The sequence below is a fragment of the Amphimedon queenslandica genome, unplaced genomic scaffold (genome assembly GCF_000090795.2).
Source record: "Amphimedon queenslandica unplaced genomic scaffold, v1.1 AMPQUscaffold_13283, whole genome shotgun sequence".
NCBI classification, from domain to species: Eukaryota; Metazoa; Porifera; class Demospongiae; order Haplosclerida; family Niphatidae; genus Amphimedon; species Amphimedon queenslandica.
The window spans coordinates 126,177-144,429 of NW_003546481.1; the positions used below are offsets into that span (position 1 = coordinate 126,177).

The window sequence follows — 18,253 nt, forward strand, 5'->3', positions numbered from 1 at the left end:
GTATATGCATCAAAAAAATTATAAAAATGAAAAAATCTCTACTTTTCATTCTTTGCGAAGTTGACCTGAGACTACATGTACGTTACTAATAGTACAGGGACTGACCTATGTGATGATACAAGAGAGTTGAACTGAATTTCTTTGTCAAGAGCTAAAGTATAAAACTAATAAATAAATAAATAAATAAATAATTACATACTTGTTTGTGTTGTTTGTATTTCTTTGTTTTCAGTTTCAATTTGGGTCTCAACTTCATCATTTGAATCTTTTACTAAAAATAATAATAATAATTAATAAACATGTCAACAGTAACTGCACAAACAACAACATACCATTAATATCATATTCTTCATCATTATTCATTGTATATTGTCCAGTAGGTAATTCATGTAAACCTACAGTGAATGACAATGTACAGTAAATGAATATAATTAATATATACCAATCACTAATCCTTACCTTCCAGTATATCATCTCTATCTATTCTTTTCAATGATTCCTTCAGTTCAGTTATTGTTCTATCCTTCTCATGACACCAGGTCTCAAGTACATGAGTTAATCTTGAATCAACTGGTGTCATCTCTTTGATTTCAGTTAACACTGATTCCTTCACTTCAAGACACTGTCCAATATAATACCAGTCATCTTCAACTGGTGCCATTATTACTGATAATTGTGATATGTTACCTATATTAAAATGCTAACAATTAAACAGTACATGCATGTTCATAAAACTTATACCTTTACTAATATAATTAGATGTGGATACATTCTCTTGTAATATCCCATACTCTTCTTTCTGTTGTACTGGCCCTTGTTCTAATATAAGAAGAGGTGCATATAATAAATGGTGTGTCTTTGAAATTATCAAAACACTATACCAATAAAAACACGTACACAACATAATACACATACACAAACATACCTGACTGAGTGATAGTGTATTCACACTGAACTAATACTTCCTTGTGATCTTTGGCTTGCTGTAGTTCTAATTCTTGTTGAAGGTCAAAAATCTTTATTTGTAATTCCTCTTTCTCTCTTAAAGCAACTTCTTTCTGTTTCATGAAACAGGAGGATGTTTGTATCTCTCTTTTTAGTTTCTTTTCAAGTTCCTCCAGTTGTTTGTAAGTAAGTTCATTGTCTACAGTATAAAAATGACCCAAACAACAACAATTAAACTATTAATAACACTATTGCATAACCTGATCTTAATTCTTCATATTGCTCTGTCTTGTGTTTCAAGTCTTCACTAATTTCCTCCTGTTGTTCAGTAAGTGTTGCTATTGTCCCTTTGTTTTGAATGAAGTCCCCTTTCAGTTGAAGTATTTGTTTTTCATATTTCTTTATAACTTGTTCAAGAATTTTTGTCTCTTTTTCATGGAGTTCCTTTTCTTCCTCCAGTTGTTTTTGAATACTTTGAACTTTCTCCTGTAGCAACATAACTTGATGCTCATCCTTTGTGTCTTCCTCCTCCTCCTCCTCCTGGTAAGAATGGCTCACTGATTCTGTTGTTCCTATACTCAATAGCTACCTTATGTATCATAATAATAATATTGATGTACCTGTAATTTCTTTAGTTGTAGCTGTGATATCTTTACTTAGTACAATAGGATCATCAAAAGTATCAGAAAATGATTCTTGTTCCCAAACTTCCCACATACTACCATCATCTCTAATGACTTTTAATTTTACATGGTATGGTAATACACCTGATGACAGTCTCTGTACATCTTTAAGCACTGAATTATCAATATCTTCATCAATGACAATCATAACACACTTAGATTTTAGTGATGAAGCTTTTAAAAGCTCTTCTTCCAAAAATTGGCAAAGTTTTATTTTTAAATCCTCGACAGCTCCTTTACATTCCTCAACTACTACCTTAGCCTCCTCTATAGTATACTCATTAACAAAATACTCCAACATACTAATGTCATCAAGTGAACTATTAGCACGTATTAATTGTAGAATGTCACTGATACCTTTACACTGAGCTAACTGTGGCCATAATGTTTTGTTATATGTACCAAGTACATGTTTCATATCATAAAGGGATGGGGATTCAGGGTTACTTTTCATGATCGATTCTACTTTGATGAATGTTTGCCAAAACTTTAATCGCATCTTCTTAAACTCTGAAGTGACACTCTTAGGAAGATAAATCTGGAGTCCTTTAATAAAATAATTAATATGTCAATAAATCAACTCTTACCATTCTTATCATCATCACTCTCATAAACCTCTCCTAGAAATCAATCATAAGTTACTGGTATATGTTATAATACATGTACTTACTGCAGTCTTTCTTAATAGCTCTTCCTATACCAACAGTGACTTTATATTTACATAAAATACCAGCAAATGCCTTAAGTTTTTTATAATCAGCACAAACTGCCGCCTTTATTTCACCCAGTAGTGATTCTCTTGGCATATGACGTGGGACGATCATCTTTTGTATAAGATCTGCGTCATACAAATATATAGCCAACTGAGGTAATGCAGATACCAGAGTTTGGTCTGAGGTATAACAAGAAAGAATTCTACAAGCAGGATGCTCTTAACAACAAATAAAAATAAATTAACAAACAAATAAATAAAATATTCATTTATTAAACTCACTCTCCATATCTATTCCTTCAGCTACTTCATTCTCTCCTAATTCCCTCAATGCTGATATCAATGAATAGATAGTAGGACCACCTCTAGTCTCCTGTACATCGTCTGCTTTCTCTAACCATTTAGTAAGACACTCACGTAAACAGCTCTCATTATCTCCTTTATTATTCTTTGCAATAACATCCAGTGTAGGAGAGGATAGTCCAAGATAAAATCCAAGAATATAGTAATTGGCTCCAAAATAACCATGCCTACCGAGCAACTGAAGTAGTTCGGGAATACCTAAATATTTAAATTTCATTTAATAAAAGAAATAAACAATTAAATATACTTGACAGTTGATTCTTTGTAGGATCTGCTATAGTCAGGTGCGGATCTGGTACTGGCAATGGCATACGTAGAAAAGATGGGAGAAAAGAAGACTTATGAGCCATATTTGCAAAAGGCTAAGGGTGGGGCTGTGATTGCTCACGTGATCAATCATAGCCACACCCACTAAGCTAGTACAATTACAACAACAAGACAAAGTGGTAAATGAATGAATAGTCTAATAATGTTTATTTTTGTTATTTATTACAGGGTAAATTGACAGGAAGGGAGAGGGTCCAGTTATTATTAGATGATTCATTCATCAAATACGATTCATTCGTTGAACACCTTAGCACTGAATACTCCTAAAAATAAGGTAATCAATTAATAGTGGGTGTTGCTTAATAGTAATTAATTTATAGTGGGTGTGATTTATTATTAGTGTTAATAGATACCTGGTGTCACTCCTATATTAGTCATGTAATGAATAATCAATCAATGTATTAGGGCAAGCATGAGCAATCCTCACTCAGGTGAATGTCTTCCTCACTCTGTATGCATGCACGTGCACAGTCACACCTATTCTGGTCAGACCTATGTGTGTACTACTATCTATTTACATCAATTAATGATCTAATGCGGTAGCATTCTGATGAAATGTTTTCATTGATGTGGGTGTGGTTGCAATGAAATAAAATGGCGACTATCAAGGCCATGAAATGGGAGCAAATTCTGATGCTACTTGCAGCAAAATAAGACTGATCTGCTGTCTAGACACTTCTCCAGCAGAGAGAAGTTAAGAAAGGAGATATACATGTAAATCTTTAGGTTCTCTTGAATCATGGTTGAATGACAGAATATAAAACCTTAAATATAATTTTGAATTTCTCATAGAAAAGAATGCCTGTCAGTACTGTGCTTTGCATGCTAAGCTATGCAGTTAAATTATGCTTAAATTTCAGCTGAGATTCTTTACTAATAATAAAGCAAGAAGAGCAAGCTATAAATGTCGCTCCATGCTTGCAAGTCACAAGTTCTGTATGTGTTACATCAACATTAGTTGTGTGACATCTAAACATTGTATATTCCCTTGCTTGCTTGTACCTGCCCCTTCAATGTTTTACATCCGTCTAGTAACTAATTTTTTGGCAAAGCCCTTATGAGAATTTCTTTACGTACAGTGTGTATGTATATGATGCATACGTTTGGTGGCATGACTAGGAGGTGTGGTCAGAGTCAGAGCCCCTGGCCTTTAATGTTTTACATTTTTTTCTAGTTATTATAATTATCATTATTATAGTGATTGTGATCTCACTGCTCTTAATCTCATCATCCCTCCTTCATCTGACACTCCTTATGCCATGTCTTGCATCATCAAAGCTGTGGTAGACAAGGAAGAGGTCTTCTAAATAATGCCCGACTGTGCTATGAATATACATGTACATGTGCACATGTAGTAGTTGGATTTGCCAGGTAGAATGGACAGACAGTGGGTGTGGTTGGTAATCAGCCCAATCAAAAAGCAGGTCAGTTGTTAGTATTGTACTCCTACCATACATATGTACAGTGGTATAGCCTTTTTTAATGGACACTCTCTATTGTGTACACCTCCATTTAACTGACAGCACTTAGTGTACCAACTACATGTAAATTCCTTACTGTATAAAGTAATCTTCACATAAAGGACACCTTTTTATAACAGAGACACTTTCTTGTACTTGTATCCATTGCTTGATTTAAGGTTTATAAATGGCTTACATGTATTTAGTACCAAGTTTATTATTATTATTATTATTATTATTATTATTATTATTATTATTATTATTATTATTATTATTATTATTATTATTATTAGGTTGTTTAGATATTAATTTATCAGTTAAAAGTGCTCGGTTTGTTAGGTTCTTTGATCCTTCTTGTATTCCACTGACAACCTTTTGATGTACCAGGATTTCTACCAGGTAACCATGAGTAACAGTTTTATTACATTTTCTAATGCATATGCATGTTGTTATGTTGTGTAGAAGTTTGAGCTGATTCTGATTGATGTTTCAAGTTATGAGCATTAAAAAAAACATGCCAATACCGTATAAGAGGATTTGTTGGCGGGAGTTTTTGTTGGTGGGAGTTTTTTTTGGCGGTTTTGTGATGGCTAGCTTATTGGCGGATTTAATATTGGCGGTTTCTAACAATTTAATTATATCAATACCCTTAGGTGGGGTTTTACTTAAGCGGGTGTGGTTCACGGACAACATATTATCAGAGAAAGAAGGTACCTTTTCTGGAAGATTGTATTCTTTATCACCTGGTTTAGAGACTGGCTTAAGGAAACATAGTAAAGCCATGTTAGCTACATGTACACGTAGCTGCTTTTAATTAAATTTTTTACTAAAGTTAATGTGGGTGTGGTCACACTCATAAATGGAATTATTGCTTGTGGATGTTATCTTGACGTTTTTATATAAATCTGTCAATCCGCCAATATAAAATCAACATTTCATCTTATACGGTACATGTTGACTAATGCTTGATTTTTAACCATTCAATTTAACATACTAAATCTGAACAGAAACCCTGATTATTATACATGTAGTGTGCTTTTTTAATTCTCTTCTAATTAATTTAATATTTATCCTCTTTTTTTAGCTATATGAGGAGAACAGTTCTGAGATAAGGTCCCTCCTAATGAGTATGTCCCTTGATCTTCCTCACTACACTGACCTGGAGTGGAGACTGGAGGCACAACTGAGCTCTAGATCACTGGAACGACAAGTACAACCATCAATACTACTGAGACTACATACTGAGGAGGAAGGTATAGATACATGTATGTACATCAATATACAATGTACATGCATTACATAAACCATGGTTTGGAGGTGTGTATCAGTAATGTAAGACCTGATCCACGAGATGTCTGCCTGAGGTGAAGCCGAGAGCAGACATTGAGGGGCAGAGGTCTCACATTATACTGATACACACCTCGAAACCATGGTTTATATTAACATGTTATGTGAACATGGCATACTGTAACTACCGTATAGCGGAAAAATTTTGTGGCCCAAAATTTTTTGTGGATCCATTCAAAAATCAATTTTGTGGCTTTAATTTTTGTGGTTTTCTACTTTTCGGCCATCTTGAACCATATTAAATCAATTTTCGTGAATTTTATTTTTGTGGTTGTTGAAAAAACGTGAAATCCACAAAATTTTGGCCCGCAAAAATTTTCTGCTATACGGTATATTACACATGTGCATGTATGCATGTAGTACGTGTTCATTAATAATAATATTGACAAAATTTAGTTATGATAAAAATTTGAAGCCATATTGATGCACATGTTCATGCATTTTACATTGTATATTGTGTGTGTAAAATTTTCAAATGAACGAAAATGGCCTATTATATCACAGGGTATTTGATCAAGTATACCAATAATTAATGAAAACCTAATGTACACGAAGAGTCTAAACCAAATCTTTGTTTATTATTTATGTGGTGGCTATGGGTTCAGTGAAGTATGTGTAGTACCTTGTGCCAGTGTTACTTTCACTGTCTGTTGCATTTATACTATTATGTTTGTATGTTAAATGTATTCATGTCTATGTTATGTATGTATGTTACTAGTTTAGTCTTAATGGTATACTAATCACAACAAAAAGTTATTGTATTCTTATTTCCTCCTTTCAATTTTAATTTTTTCTTTAATTAGGTGTTCCTAGTGTTTATACGATAGAGACTGATCCTGTTAATCTCATTCATTTGACTAACAGTCTTGAGACAGCACTAGCTGAAATAAAGAGTCAACATTGCAGACGATTAATGAGGGGCATTAAATAGAAAAGTAGCAACATTTTAGTCGGGTGTTTTTGTTTGTATAGAACTATAATAAAGTGTGTATGTGCTTGTTGTGTTTGAACTATTAATGTGGCTAAACATTCAACTGTAGTTTTTCTTATTGTGAGTAATTTTATGTGTTCATTTCTCTGTATACTGCAAATTGACAGGAATAGTAAACATCCCTTCTTGAAAGGGAAATACTTATATAAATCTTTTACGCCCATAAATATTGCTGCACGGTTCATTTCAATAACAATTCACAAGTTTTGTACACTCAAACATTATGTTTATACTACATAACTCAACTGTGTCATAACTTCGTATATGTCCTTTTGACGTACCAAAATGGTATACAGTTACAAGTTAGTCAATTGACTAAATTCTAACTGTATACCATTTTGGTCCGTCAAAAGGACATACATGTAGTTTAGTTTGGTTCTGACATGCATTTTTCATGTTCTATGGTGCGTAGTTATGATAACATTTTGAAAATCCTATCCTTTTTTAGTTTTAATGATTAAAAGATAAATTTAAATAATCTCATTTTTATTTATTGGACTGCACACTGGTATATTAGATATTCATTAGACCTAGTAATAAAAAGATTAAGTTGCATGGCTAATTATTTTAGTTTGTCTTATCTACACTCCACTCTGAAACAACTGAGACTATAGTTTTGTGTATTTTTTATTAATTTGAAACTTTTGGTTCCCGTATTAAGAATGTGTATAACATGAGTTGAGTCCTGTGGATGGTAGCAAGTAGACTTGTGTATGTTAACTACTAAAAATAAGCAATATCAACTTCTTTTGAATAAAGAGCTGCATGTATGTTCAGTTTTGCCTATACAGCAGCTATACAATGGTGTTTACTTTTGTTAAGTGACACAGTACATGTACTTGTTTGCTTTACAAAATATGAACAACTGTTACAATACATAGACTACTTGTCTAAAGAAGACATGAAGTGTCCTATATAAATCAATTTTGAGTAGCGACCAGCAGTGCTAGACCTCCTATTACAAAGTTTACCCTTTACGTTTCAGAATACTTATACTCAAAATATTAAATTTTTTCAATGTCATAGTTAGTTTGTAACAAAAAGCTCCTAGTCGCACAAACAAGGCAAAAGAAATTCTTACTTATTAATGCAATAATAATTGTCGTGATGATGTTATGGGCATATTGTTGTTACTTGAATGTCAGTGCATAGATATCTACATGTACAAAGCAAGTTTTAGTATCTATTGCTACATGTAAATTAAATTCCCTTCTCATGTTAATAATCATTAGCAATAAAATTTAATTTATTCATAGTGAGACATTTCCTCCTTGTTGTGAATTATGTCTACTCTGACAGCAGTTGTCTTCTTGTTGAGTGTCAGTGAAGTTATTAGTCAATGTCCACCTTCCTCAGGTAAGACACTGGATGTGTATAATGACAACTGTATAGGTTTTTATAGGTATCTACCTGAGGTATGATGGAAACTGTTATTCAAATGAATCATATTTTTTAGATGCCTATATCAGGACAAATAATAAAATTACTTGTGCATTACCAGGTTTTAGTCTAACTACTGGAGAGTGGGTTAGACTTGAAGATGATGAACCTGTTAACTGCACAAGCTATGATTACAGTGATCCTTTCCTTTGTCAAAAGTATACAGAGATTAATAATGCCAGTATTAGCCTTTATATACCTTTTGGACTGTCACTTCCAATATCTGATGAGTCTGATGGCTGGTACAAGTGTTGTCTACCCACTAATTGTTCAGATCCTAACACTAACATCATCTTTGCTAATATATTCAGTAAGTGACTTAGGGGCATGCAATCTATAGAGCATTAACTTTTTGGGAGGGAACTGATGATACAACTGGTTAGTTGCTGGCTTAAGCAGTTACAAGGATGAATTATTTGGGAATTCAAAATTTTGAAAATATAATTCTTTTAAACGAACTACTTGTAATTTCTGCCTTATTTCAGTTGACTATAATAATTAATTTTAATTATAAATGTATATTTTACTTACTGTAGAATATGCGCAAATTGAAGAGATATCAGTTGATCTTCCTTCAGATATAACAATATTACCTCAAAATTTTACTCTACATGCTATAAGAACAGGTTTTGTAAGTTTATTCTCCGTGTATGCAACCAATTGGTATTATGAGTCTGGAAATACTAGTACTCAAGTCTGTATGGGAGATCCATACAGCTGTACTATTGGCAATGGAATGTCAATAAATTTTGGCAATGGAAAAAATGATTATGCTGTAACTATTACATGGGATGGAAATAATATTAGTGGAATGCAAAATCAAACTGTAATTAGTGGCAATCATGACTATAGATTTTATTTGCATGTTGGCAGTGTGATGAGGAACCGCACCATTACAATAACTGGTGAGAATGTCTTTGTATTTTAATAAACTTAATTTTCTCTTAGTCCCAGAATCTGCTCCCTCTTCCCTTACTGAAGTTAACAAGACAGCTACCACTATCACTGTCAGTTGGACTGCACTTGATTCATCTGATGCTGATGGATATGTAGTCAATGTCACTAGTGACACAGACACTGTACAGACAGTACAGGTGGAGGGAAGTAGTAATAATACAATCACACTAAATGGACTGAGAGGAGGAACAACTTATAGCATCACAGTCAGAGCCTATCAACAATTACTGGGACCCGCTAGCAGTGCAATCAGTGTACAGACCTTACCAGGTATTAACCTTTCAATGTACTTGTAACATTTTTGATGCATTTCTATCAGTTATCACTTCAATCGATAGGACACTAGTCTCATCCATTACACAACTCAATAACACTCAATATTGTATTGATTGTCTCACAACTACTGATATAAATCCTTCAACTGATGTTTACTGGCTAGTGAATGGAGTGATGAAGAGTAACTCAATGTATACATCAATTGAGTTCCTGACATACAACAACACACTACTGGTATATCCTGATCCACTGGGAGTGTCAGTTAATGTTAGCTGTATAGCAATGATTGGAGGAGTCAACTACAGTCAATCTGTGATATTACAAGGTACTATTATGCTTTTTTAAACAATAGTATATTTTTGTCTGCTCTATTTTAGCTCCTAGTGGTCCTCCTATTAATGTGAGAGGGTTTATATTGAATGCTACTAGTACTAAAATGAACTGGACCACTTCATCAGAGACTAATGGATATGTGATTGAGTATACTACTGGAGACATAACAAATGTAGTATCTACTAGTGAAGATGAAATTGTACTCCCAGATCTCTCACCAATGAGTGCCTATACCATCAGTGTGTACTCATATATAGATCTTCCTTCAGTTCATAGTACAGTAACAGTGTTAAGGTTTGATGGTGAGTTGTTACTATTGAGAGAGTGTAAAAATTGATTTTATTCTAGTTCCTAGTCCAGTAACTAGTCTCTCAGTATCTAATGTTTCAACCACTGGTATTACAGTAAACTGGACTATTCCCAGTAGTGACAACTATGTAACACACTATAATATCATCTCCTATACTTCATCTTGTCCCGAGTCATCATTAGTGAATGAGACAGTCTCTGTTGCTCCTCATCAGTCCACTACAACATACAGTTATACATTAACAGGTCTGTACAGTGGTATGAACTATACCATCACAGTGAGAGCTGGTAATGTACTAGGAGGATCCAGTTCTAGTTTAGTTTATGAGAATACACCATCATCAAGAGGTACTGTATAACTAGAAAATTTGGTATAGTAAAATTTTGGAGAATTTGGTGAATTGAAGTCCATTAATTTAAACTTAAGGCCACCATACACGGGGCAACATTGTTGCTTGAAACTTTGTGGTTACTTTGATCTTTGTTGCTTCAAGCTGACCACTGCTCAACTTGAGGCAACAAGATCAAAGTAACCACAAAGTTTTAAGCAACAATGTTGCCCCATGTATGGTGGCCTTAGTCTCTAATTTCATAAGCTGTAGCAGCATACACCTGGTCAAATTTTGCCAAAGTTTTGATCATCAAACCTCTTTTAGAGTCAATTCACCAAATTTCAAAACCCTATATTATACGACATATACGATTTTCATTTTTCTATTAATGATTAGCTCCTAATGGTGTACCATACCCTCTGTCTTTATCACAACCTATTAATAATCTCACTTGGAATGAGGTTAATTGCTCTGAGCGTAATGGTCTAATGACAGGCTATACAGTGATGATCAGTAACAGTAGTATCACATACAACCTCACCAGTACTGAGAGATATATCATATTGAATGATCTAGTATTTGGTATTGAGTATAACATCAGTGTAGCTGCTGTCAATTCTTTTGGAAGAGGTCCCTTCAGTGATCCTATTGTAGTAGAGATTGGAATCGGTATGTAATTATTATACTATATCAGTTCCGTGAGAATGTGTCTTTATATAGTACCTGGTCCAGTTGGTTCAATATCCAGTATCATGGACACTACATGGGCTCTTGTCTCATGGAGTGTACCTAGTTATATTCCATCAGACTATCCCATTATCACATATGAGATAGGATATCATATCTTGCAGTCAGTTAATTGTTCAGTGGCAGACATTGATGATGACATTAATATCCTGTCAATGAATCAATATAATGTATCCAGTAATAGTACATTCATTAACATTACGGGCCTTAATGATAGTACTTGTTATGTTTTTAGTATACGTGCATACACTGATAATGGATATGGAGTTTGGATGCTTCTTAGCATGGAGACATTGGAATTGCCTTGTTTTCAGACATTCACAAATATGTATACTGTAACCACAAGCATAATAAATGTTGGTTCTACAAACTCAGGTATCATCAGTTTAATTAATGATTAATGATTATAATTATTAATTTTTCAGCTGCTTCCTCTAGTATTGATATTGTTATTGCATTGAGTGCAATAGTAGGTGTATTGCTGATTATACTAACTGTTAGTATTGCAATCAATATCTGGTTACTCATATCACAGTATGGTATATTGTAGAATATGATCCAACTAATTGTTATTTATTTTTTAGTATTAGAACAAATTCTAAAAGAAACCCAAGGTAAGCACTATAGCTGTACACTTTTATTGAGTTACTAAAGCATTATGGAAATATTGCAATGCAAGTATGCACACCATATGAACTTCACAAGACTGCTAAATGTGAAGAGAATAAAGCTTATGAGGAATTTCAAGCCTCACCTGATACTACAGATACAATTTATGAACTTGTCAACTAAAACAATTATAGCTGTTTGACACTCAATATACATATTCATTATAATAACTATTTTGAGATGTGTTTTAGTAATTAGAAGTGCCTTAGATGGACTTGTATTATCACAGGAAAAATGTAATATGTATAGCGATGTGCAGATAAATGTGCACTTATATTTGATATGAAAGCATAAAGTTTTAAACTGTTACTGCATAGAAGCTTCATTTAACTAGTACAATATTGTTCTGTGTCATGTCATTCAGTATAAGTAGAATATTGTAAGATGTACGTAAGATGAAAATTTGCATATTATGTATTCTAAAAATGCTTGCTTTTAAAATTTACCATGACTCTGCCTAGTTAAAATGGACACTAGACCATGCAGGAGTTTAAAAATACATTGTAAGCACAAGCAATTTATCATAGTTGATGGGTTAATGCATGCATCACAAACAACATGAACTTCTGTTCAATAACAGAACAATAATGTTTGCTATAGACAGACAAACATTCAGTTTTGCCCATGCATATACTTGTGTACATGTAGATCTAAACATGCAATCATTTGTCTGCCTAACAGCTACTAATGTTTTTGAACCTAATTGTTTATGCATTAGAGACTATTGACTTTCACTAAGTGCATTGCATTTAAGCAATTTATGGATAGTTGTATTTGCAAATAGGCTCTTGTTTATTTTACATACCGGTATGCATTGTTTGCTTTACTTTGTACCGGTATTACTGCACGCCATAGGTTGATTTGCTTTGGCATGATGCATTAATTTACTTATAGGCATTAATTGATTTTGTGGCTGCTCCTTTAAAATGCTTATAAAAAGAGACAAGTGTTTTGACCATATTTTATCTGATTCTGTAGTCAGGAAATAAGTCTTGACTAGTTTGTATAAATAAGTATTCAATGGAAACCAAAGAAAAAATTCGAGGTGACTTTTTTTGCCAACTCAAGACCACATATATGAGCTAGCAGATTTTGAGACAACTGAAAAGAATGATGTTCAACCAGCAGTGTCCTTGAAAAAAAGTGGAGCAAACCAGTCAGCATGGAATGCACCATTTATTGTTCTTACAGTGTTACTGTGTATTATATTGATAATCCTTCTCACTGTGCTTTGCTTAATGCTGGTTCATTCGAAAAGTGATAGTGCTACTACTGATGATTTAATCAAAATGCTTGGGAAAAGCCTTCCTGAATTTGATGAATGGGCTAATGAGATTGTCTCTGAAGTTAACAGCAATGTAACACAGGCTCTTCCTAATTTTACAGAATGGGCTGATGGTATTGCACAAAGTACCTTTCAGCTATTATTTCAGAGCTATCCAAACTTCACTGAACAATCTGAACAGATACAACATACCACAAAAGACTCTGCACAAAAGCTAATTAGCATTGTCAATGCTCTCTCAAATTTACAAGATACCAGTACATCCACTGCTGGAGTGGTTGATGAGTTACTACTAATAGCACAAGAATTATTGGCACTGCACAATGAATCAACTCTTTACCAATTTCTTGCCAAGAGTTAAAAAGTCAATACCCAAGCAGTTTATCAGGGTAATATGTATTAGCAACAGATAATGAAACTTACACTGCGTACTGTAATATGGAGGAACTGTGTGGTTCAGGAGGAGGATGGACAAGACTAGCATATCTGGATATGACTGATGCTGCATGCAGAGGACTGTCCTTCTGGGTTTAGACTGTATCAGTCAGGAGTTAGAGCTTGTGGTAGACCAAATTTTGGTTGTGTTTCTGTGAGCTTCCCATCCCAAAACCTGAGCTATTCTCAGATAGGTAGAGTCAAAGGATATCAATATGGCACTACAGACGCCATCAAACCTCAATATCATTACTGGTATCCATACAATATTCGCAATAATATTAATACTTATTATGTTGATGGTGTTAGCATTACTCGTGGATCTCCTCGTCAACATGTCTGGACACTAATCAGGCCCGTAGCCAGGGGGGGTGATTGGGGTGACATGTCACCCCCCTTTTGAGTTAGTACTTTTGTTTGTTTGCTTAAATCAAACATGTATTTGTGGTATTTCATGTGCATCCAGTCCAACTTGTCACCCCCCATTTCATGTAACTCATACTTTGTCACCCCCATTTCATGTAAGTCACCCCCCTTTTTGTAACCCTGGCTACGGGGCTGCTAATGAGTGGTTATGCTCAAGATAGTACTGCAACAAGTGCATGTCCATGTAATACTGGTAGTTCAGCATCAGTGCTGTCTTTTATTGGTAATAACTACTTTTGTGAATCAGGTAGTTATGGGTATGCTTCAGTTACACTGTATACAAATGATACACTTTGGGATGGTCAAGGTTGCCTTTCAAACGAGGCACCTTGTTGTAATGTTCCTGGTATTCCATGGTTTCACAGAGACTATGGTAGCACTACCACTACTGACTATATTGAGCTGAGGGTGTGTGGAGATGAATCACCAAGCAATGAAGATGCTCCTGTTAGCTACTATGAGATATATGTTAAATAATAATCAAGATATTAGTTGTCACAACAATAAAAATTTTTAGAATAGTGAGTGCTGAATTATGATTTATTTTTAATTTTATTTTTAGTTACTGTATTTTACTGATTTTATATAGTTTGCTAATAATTCAAAAGTTAGCTGCTGTCATCATGCACAGTGAGAGCATGTACTTTATCAAAGACCTAAAGGGTTGATTATATAGCTCATCATGGTTGATGATTTTTATCTCAATTGTGGCAAATTGAGCAGGCTATTGGCCACACAATATATTACATATACTATCATGCACTTGGTAGCTACATGTGTAGTTGGAATTCAGCTTTAAAAGAGTATCACCCTTCAACTATGCTTCTATATTTACATTTACACAATAATTCATTGGCAGTGATTAAACCAAAACATTCTTCTATTATAAAATAAACCAAATCCCCATTGATTCAATCACAACAATAGATAATACATACAATATTTCATGTAATAATAATAAAAAAGAAAATCACACAATAATACAGCTACACACACACATGCATGGGCAGTATCAGTTAACAGTTGCTCCTCATTGTAATCACTTATCTTCTATTAATCTTATTGTTAGTTGCAATTCCTCCAGTAAAGTCATAGGGAACCTTGCTTTCTTCATGTTAGAGCATAGAGATGACAACTTCATTTTTGCTGTATCCAATGAGGGGCCAGTTTGCTCTAAAATCCTGTGATATTTCTGTCAAAAGATACTAATTTTAATTGACATACATTGTATAATTGATTCATATTGTTTAGCATGGAAATGATAGGCATAAACATGTACATGGTTTCCCATAGGTTTTTGGCATAGTGCTCAGCATCTTGTCAATGCTGTACTATAGTACAGGGTATTAAAATTGTTACAAAAAGAATTCTACATGTTCTTGTGTTGGATAAAAAGCTTGAGCTGACTCCAATCAAAATTTGACTTAATACATCTTAAAAGTTGCTCAAAATTTAGACAAAAATACACAAACACTGTGTACTATATTGCACTGTGTTTGACCAAAGTTCATCAAAAATGACTTTCAGAGAATTTGCAACTTTTAGCATTTTTTCTAATTTACATACATGCTCTTATGTTGTGTAGAAAGTTTGAGCTGATTTCAGTCAAAATTAGATTTTTTATGAAATTTTAGGTTGCTCAAAATTGGAACAAAATACCTGTACTATAGTACAAGGTACTCAGTCAAATTTCATCAAAAATGGCTACAAAAGAATTTGTCACTTTCGTAATTTATCCCATGCTCTTGTATTGCATAAAAGGTTTTAGCTTATTTCAATCAAATTTGAAATTTTTATGAAAGTTTAAGTTTGCTCCAATACTTTAGCATGTGCTTTGTGGGATATCACATGCAAGTATGTACATGTAGTATACATGTAAAGGTTATACAATGAGGTGATGTATCTATGGCATTTATCATACCAAGGTTCGTAGGCCTGAGGTATGATAAATGCCTAAAATCAAGCAATCTGATTGGTCAATTGCAACTAGGCATGGTAAAAGTACTACTATAATTTTGTCAACAGTAGATAAAATGATTTTGGCAAGCAGGCAATGAAAACATAATGTACACTGCTTGTTTAGCATGAAAAGGATATATGTACAAGAAGTATATATGCATGGCAATTTATATAATGAAAACACATGTACATTAGTCTCGCCTAGCCAGACCCATCCCCCTTTTTGTCAAAAGGGGGATGGGTCTGGCTACGCGAGACTAATGTACATGTACATGCACATTACCAATATGAACTACATGTATCATGTGGCTTTAAATAACCAATCATTTCACTATCAGTTATCGCACTCACTGCTAATAAATTCTATATAGTTTTGTAAAACTACATGGTAGTAAATAATGTAATGAGGCTATTTTTTGGAAAAGGGTAATTTTTAAAAATTGGCCCATTTTTAAAAATGGTCATAACTCAAAAAAATTGTCGAAATCAGTTTAAACTTTCTATACAGCGACATCAATACACTAGTATCGAAAATGTAATAAAAAGTGTGCCATTATTCAACTCACAACTTAGTTATGCTTTAACTCTTTTATGCAGCTTTATAGTAGTTGTTCTTTACTGTACCCATGTAACCATTTTAAAGTTTTTTAACATTATCATAATTATTTTGTCTTTGCAGCTTTCATTTTGCCTCCATTTCATTTTTTTGCTTAAATAATTAAGACATAGTAAAAACTTAACATTCTTAATTTCTTACTTTTCTGCCTTACTCAAGTTTTGGTAACATGTCAATGAGGGGATCATCACATGATCACAGACGACATCAGAAAAATTTCTCAACCTAATAGCATGTAAGAAGTCAAAAAGTGGAAGGGATAAATGAGGCCTGGGGAGGAGTGTGGAGTGAGACTGATGGAGGCGTGGTTATGACTGCTGAATATTCCGAGGCCATCCATTGCAGTACTATAGCTCTCTGTATTCTGTAGTTTCAACAATAATATTACATAATGATAAATAATTGGTACATTTTTACAATGCTCTAAACAAAAAATTTACACTAGCACTAGGATACTTATAGCACCTAAGATAAAGAAGAAACACAAGGTCTATTAATGCATGATACAATGCTTTGTTAAAAATTTATCAAAGTACATCTAAAAAAGTGTATAAATATAAAAAATTGTACAATGTCTTTGCTCCTACAGTCATTATCTTGCTTCTACTGCATGAAATAAAATAATTTGAATAAAATTATTGATTATAAGCTTACATGAAGCAGCAATCTTGTCAGCTAATTTAGAAAGAGCAACATGATCCTGTTCTTTTAGTATAGAGAGGAACACACTAGTTTCATCAGTACAATATTCAATTAATAATGTAATATTTCCCATGAAAACATCTACTCTTTTTGATAAAGACTGGTTATTCATCCCATCAAATAACTCATCATACTGAGAAGCATTAATAATTCGTTCCTCCTTGCAACCATTAGCTATGTCACGAAACATTGCTTCAGAAAATGAAAGAAAACGTTTCAGGTCATTAATGTGCTTCTTGATATCATTTTGTGGATTAGGACTGTCCTTAGTACCAACAGAATGAGCTATAAGCAAAATTATTTTTGTTATTAATATAATATCACAAAAATACCTAATAATTCTTTTAATGATCTGTTAATTTTAATTTTCATTGGCTCCAGTAATCCTTTCAATGGTATAGCATACTTCAGTACATGAACAGTATCAGGACGACTGCTGTCAGCATAAATTGATACCAAACAAGATGGAGGAATTGTATTATTAATTTCGGAACCAAATTTATTTATTTCTCTTTCTTTAATCTAAACATGTTTTTAAACAACATCTTGATGTTACATATATGTACCTGACAAGGTTCAATTTCTGGACTAACAGTCCAGCCAGTTATTGATTCATCCTGAGGACCAAACACTAGCTCAAGGCATCCAAAAGGAGAATCAAATTATTATTATTTATTTATTATTATTATTATTATTAGATTTTACAGCAAAAAAATAGACTGAAGTAGTAACAAAATGTGGATAGTGTACTAAGTTTGAGTTCGTGCTGAAGGTACACCAGTACGCTCTACTGGTGCCCAGAATATTAAAAATAAAAAGATTAAATTAAATGAATTTAGGAGAGTAAAAAGTAAAATAAGAATGAACAGACTGATAGATTAGGGAGGGTGAAGAGGTAAGAAGTTGGGAGTACGATGGATTTGAGAGCACTTGGAGCAG

General features: G+C 33.5%; 5 protein-coding genes and 1 long non-coding RNA gene across 6 annotated transcripts in view; 2 read left to right on the plus strand and 4 right to left on the minus strand.

The window, feature by feature from the left end:
* LOC109583780 (uncharacterized) overlaps positions 1-3,063 on the minus strand; it is a 3,893-nt gene extending 830 nt beyond the window's left edge. The window contains exons 1-12 of the mRNA XM_019999244.1: positions 2,951-3,063; positions 2,623-2,901; positions 2,299-2,559; positions 2,216-2,248; positions 1,566-2,174; positions 1,206-1,517; positions 926-1,144; positions 742-819; positions 460-687; positions 333-395; positions 200-271; positions 106-151 (exon numbers count right to left, since the gene is read on the minus strand). Coding sequence (XP_019854803.1) covers positions 106-151; positions 200-271; positions 333-395; positions 460-687; positions 742-819; positions 926-1,144; positions 1,206-1,517; positions 1,566-2,174; positions 2,216-2,248; positions 2,299-2,559; positions 2,623-2,901; positions 2,951-3,053 — 2,303 coding nt within the window. The 5' untranslated portion in view covers positions 3,054-3,063. The remainder of the gene's footprint in view (positions 1-105; positions 152-199; positions 272-332; positions 396-459; positions 688-741; positions 820-925; positions 1,145-1,205; positions 1,518-1,565; positions 2,175-2,215; positions 2,249-2,298; positions 2,560-2,622; positions 2,902-2,950) is intronic.
* Positions 3,064-3,191: 128 nt separating this feature from the next.
* Positions 3,192-6,876, plus strand: LOC100640376 (COMM domain-containing protein 2-like). Its single transcript, XM_019999250.1, has 5 exons — positions 3,192-3,304; positions 4,229-4,454; positions 4,784-4,889; positions 5,575-5,743; positions 6,641-6,876. Exons 3-5 carry the CDS (start codon positions 4,869-4,871, stop codon positions 6,766-6,768), a joined length of 318 nt encoding a protein of 105 aa, XP_019854809.1. The 5' UTR covers positions 3,192-3,304; positions 4,229-4,454; positions 4,784-4,868; the 3' UTR covers positions 6,769-6,876.
* A 4,421-nt stretch (positions 6,877-11,297) lies between these two features.
* Positions 11,298-11,844, plus strand: LOC109583785 (uncharacterized). Its single transcript, XM_019999249.1, has 3 exons — positions 11,298-11,597; positions 11,648-11,756; positions 11,807-11,844. Exons 1-3 carry the CDS (start codon positions 11,378-11,380, stop codon positions 11,838-11,840), a joined length of 363 nt encoding a protein of 120 aa, XP_019854808.1. The 5' UTR covers positions 11,298-11,377; the 3' UTR covers positions 11,841-11,844.
* Positions 11,845-14,889: 3,045 nt separating this feature from the next.
* On the minus strand, positions 14,890-16,886 carry LOC109583786 (uncharacterized). The gene is made up of 2 exons (XR_002185695.1): positions 16,754-16,886; positions 14,890-15,229 (listed from the first exon to the last, which is right to left on the minus strand). It is a non-coding gene; the product is annotated as an uncharacterized LOC109583786 (long non-coding RNA).
* A 110-nt stretch (positions 16,887-16,996) lies between these two features.
* LOC109583784 (uncharacterized) lies at positions 16,997-17,972 on the minus strand. Its single transcript, XM_019999248.1, has 4 exons — positions 17,881-17,972; positions 17,647-17,836; positions 17,267-17,599; positions 16,997-17,218 (listed from the first exon to the last, which is right to left on the minus strand). The coding sequence occupies exons 2-4, from the start codon at positions 17,684-17,686 to the stop codon at positions 17,205-17,207; spliced, it is 387 nt and encodes a 128-aa protein (XP_019854807.1). The 5' UTR covers positions 17,687-17,836; positions 17,881-17,972; the 3' UTR covers positions 16,997-17,204.
* Positions 17,973-18,192: 220 nt separating this feature from the next.
* The window catches only part of LOC109583781 (synaptonemal complex protein 1-like), a 4,648-nt gene continuing 4,587 nt past the window's right edge, over positions 18,193-18,253 (minus strand). Inside the window, exon 10 of the mRNA XM_019999245.1 lies at positions 18,193-18,243. Coding sequence (XP_019854804.1) covers positions 18,193-18,243 — 51 coding nt within the window. The remainder of the gene's footprint in view (positions 18,244-18,253) is intronic.

Bases quoted from the DNA above. Each gene is read 5' to 3' on its own strand.
- LOC109583784 (XM_019999248.1), bottom strand. From the start codon at position 17,686: ATGAAAATTAAAATTAACAGATCATTAAAAGAATTATTAG. The intron at 17,600-17,646 runs GTATTTTTGTGA...TTTTGCTTATAG, and splicing joins ATCATTAAAAGAATTATTAG to CTCATTCTGTTGGTACTAAG.
- LOC109583785 (XM_019999249.1), top strand. From the start codon at position 11,378: ATGAATCAATATAATGTATCCAGTAATAGTACATTCATTAACATTACG. The intron at 11,598-11,647 runs GTATCATCAGTT...TTAATTTTTCAG, and splicing joins TGTTGGTTCTACAAACTCAG to CTGCTTCCTCTAGTATTGAT. The intron at 11,757-11,806 runs GTATGGTATATT...TTTATTTTTTAG, and splicing joins ATCTGGTTACTCATATCACA to TATTAGAACAAATTCTAAAA.
- LOC100640376 (XM_019999250.1), top strand. From the start codon at position 4,869: ATGTACCAGGATTTCTACCAG. The intron at 4,890-5,574 runs GTAACCATGAGT...CTCTTTTTTTAG, and splicing joins TGTACCAGGATTTCTACCAG to CTATATGAGGAGAACAGTTC. The intron at 5,744-6,640 runs GTATAGATACAT...TTCTTTAATTAG, and splicing joins ACTACATACTGAGGAGGAAG to GTGTTCCTAGTGTTTATACG.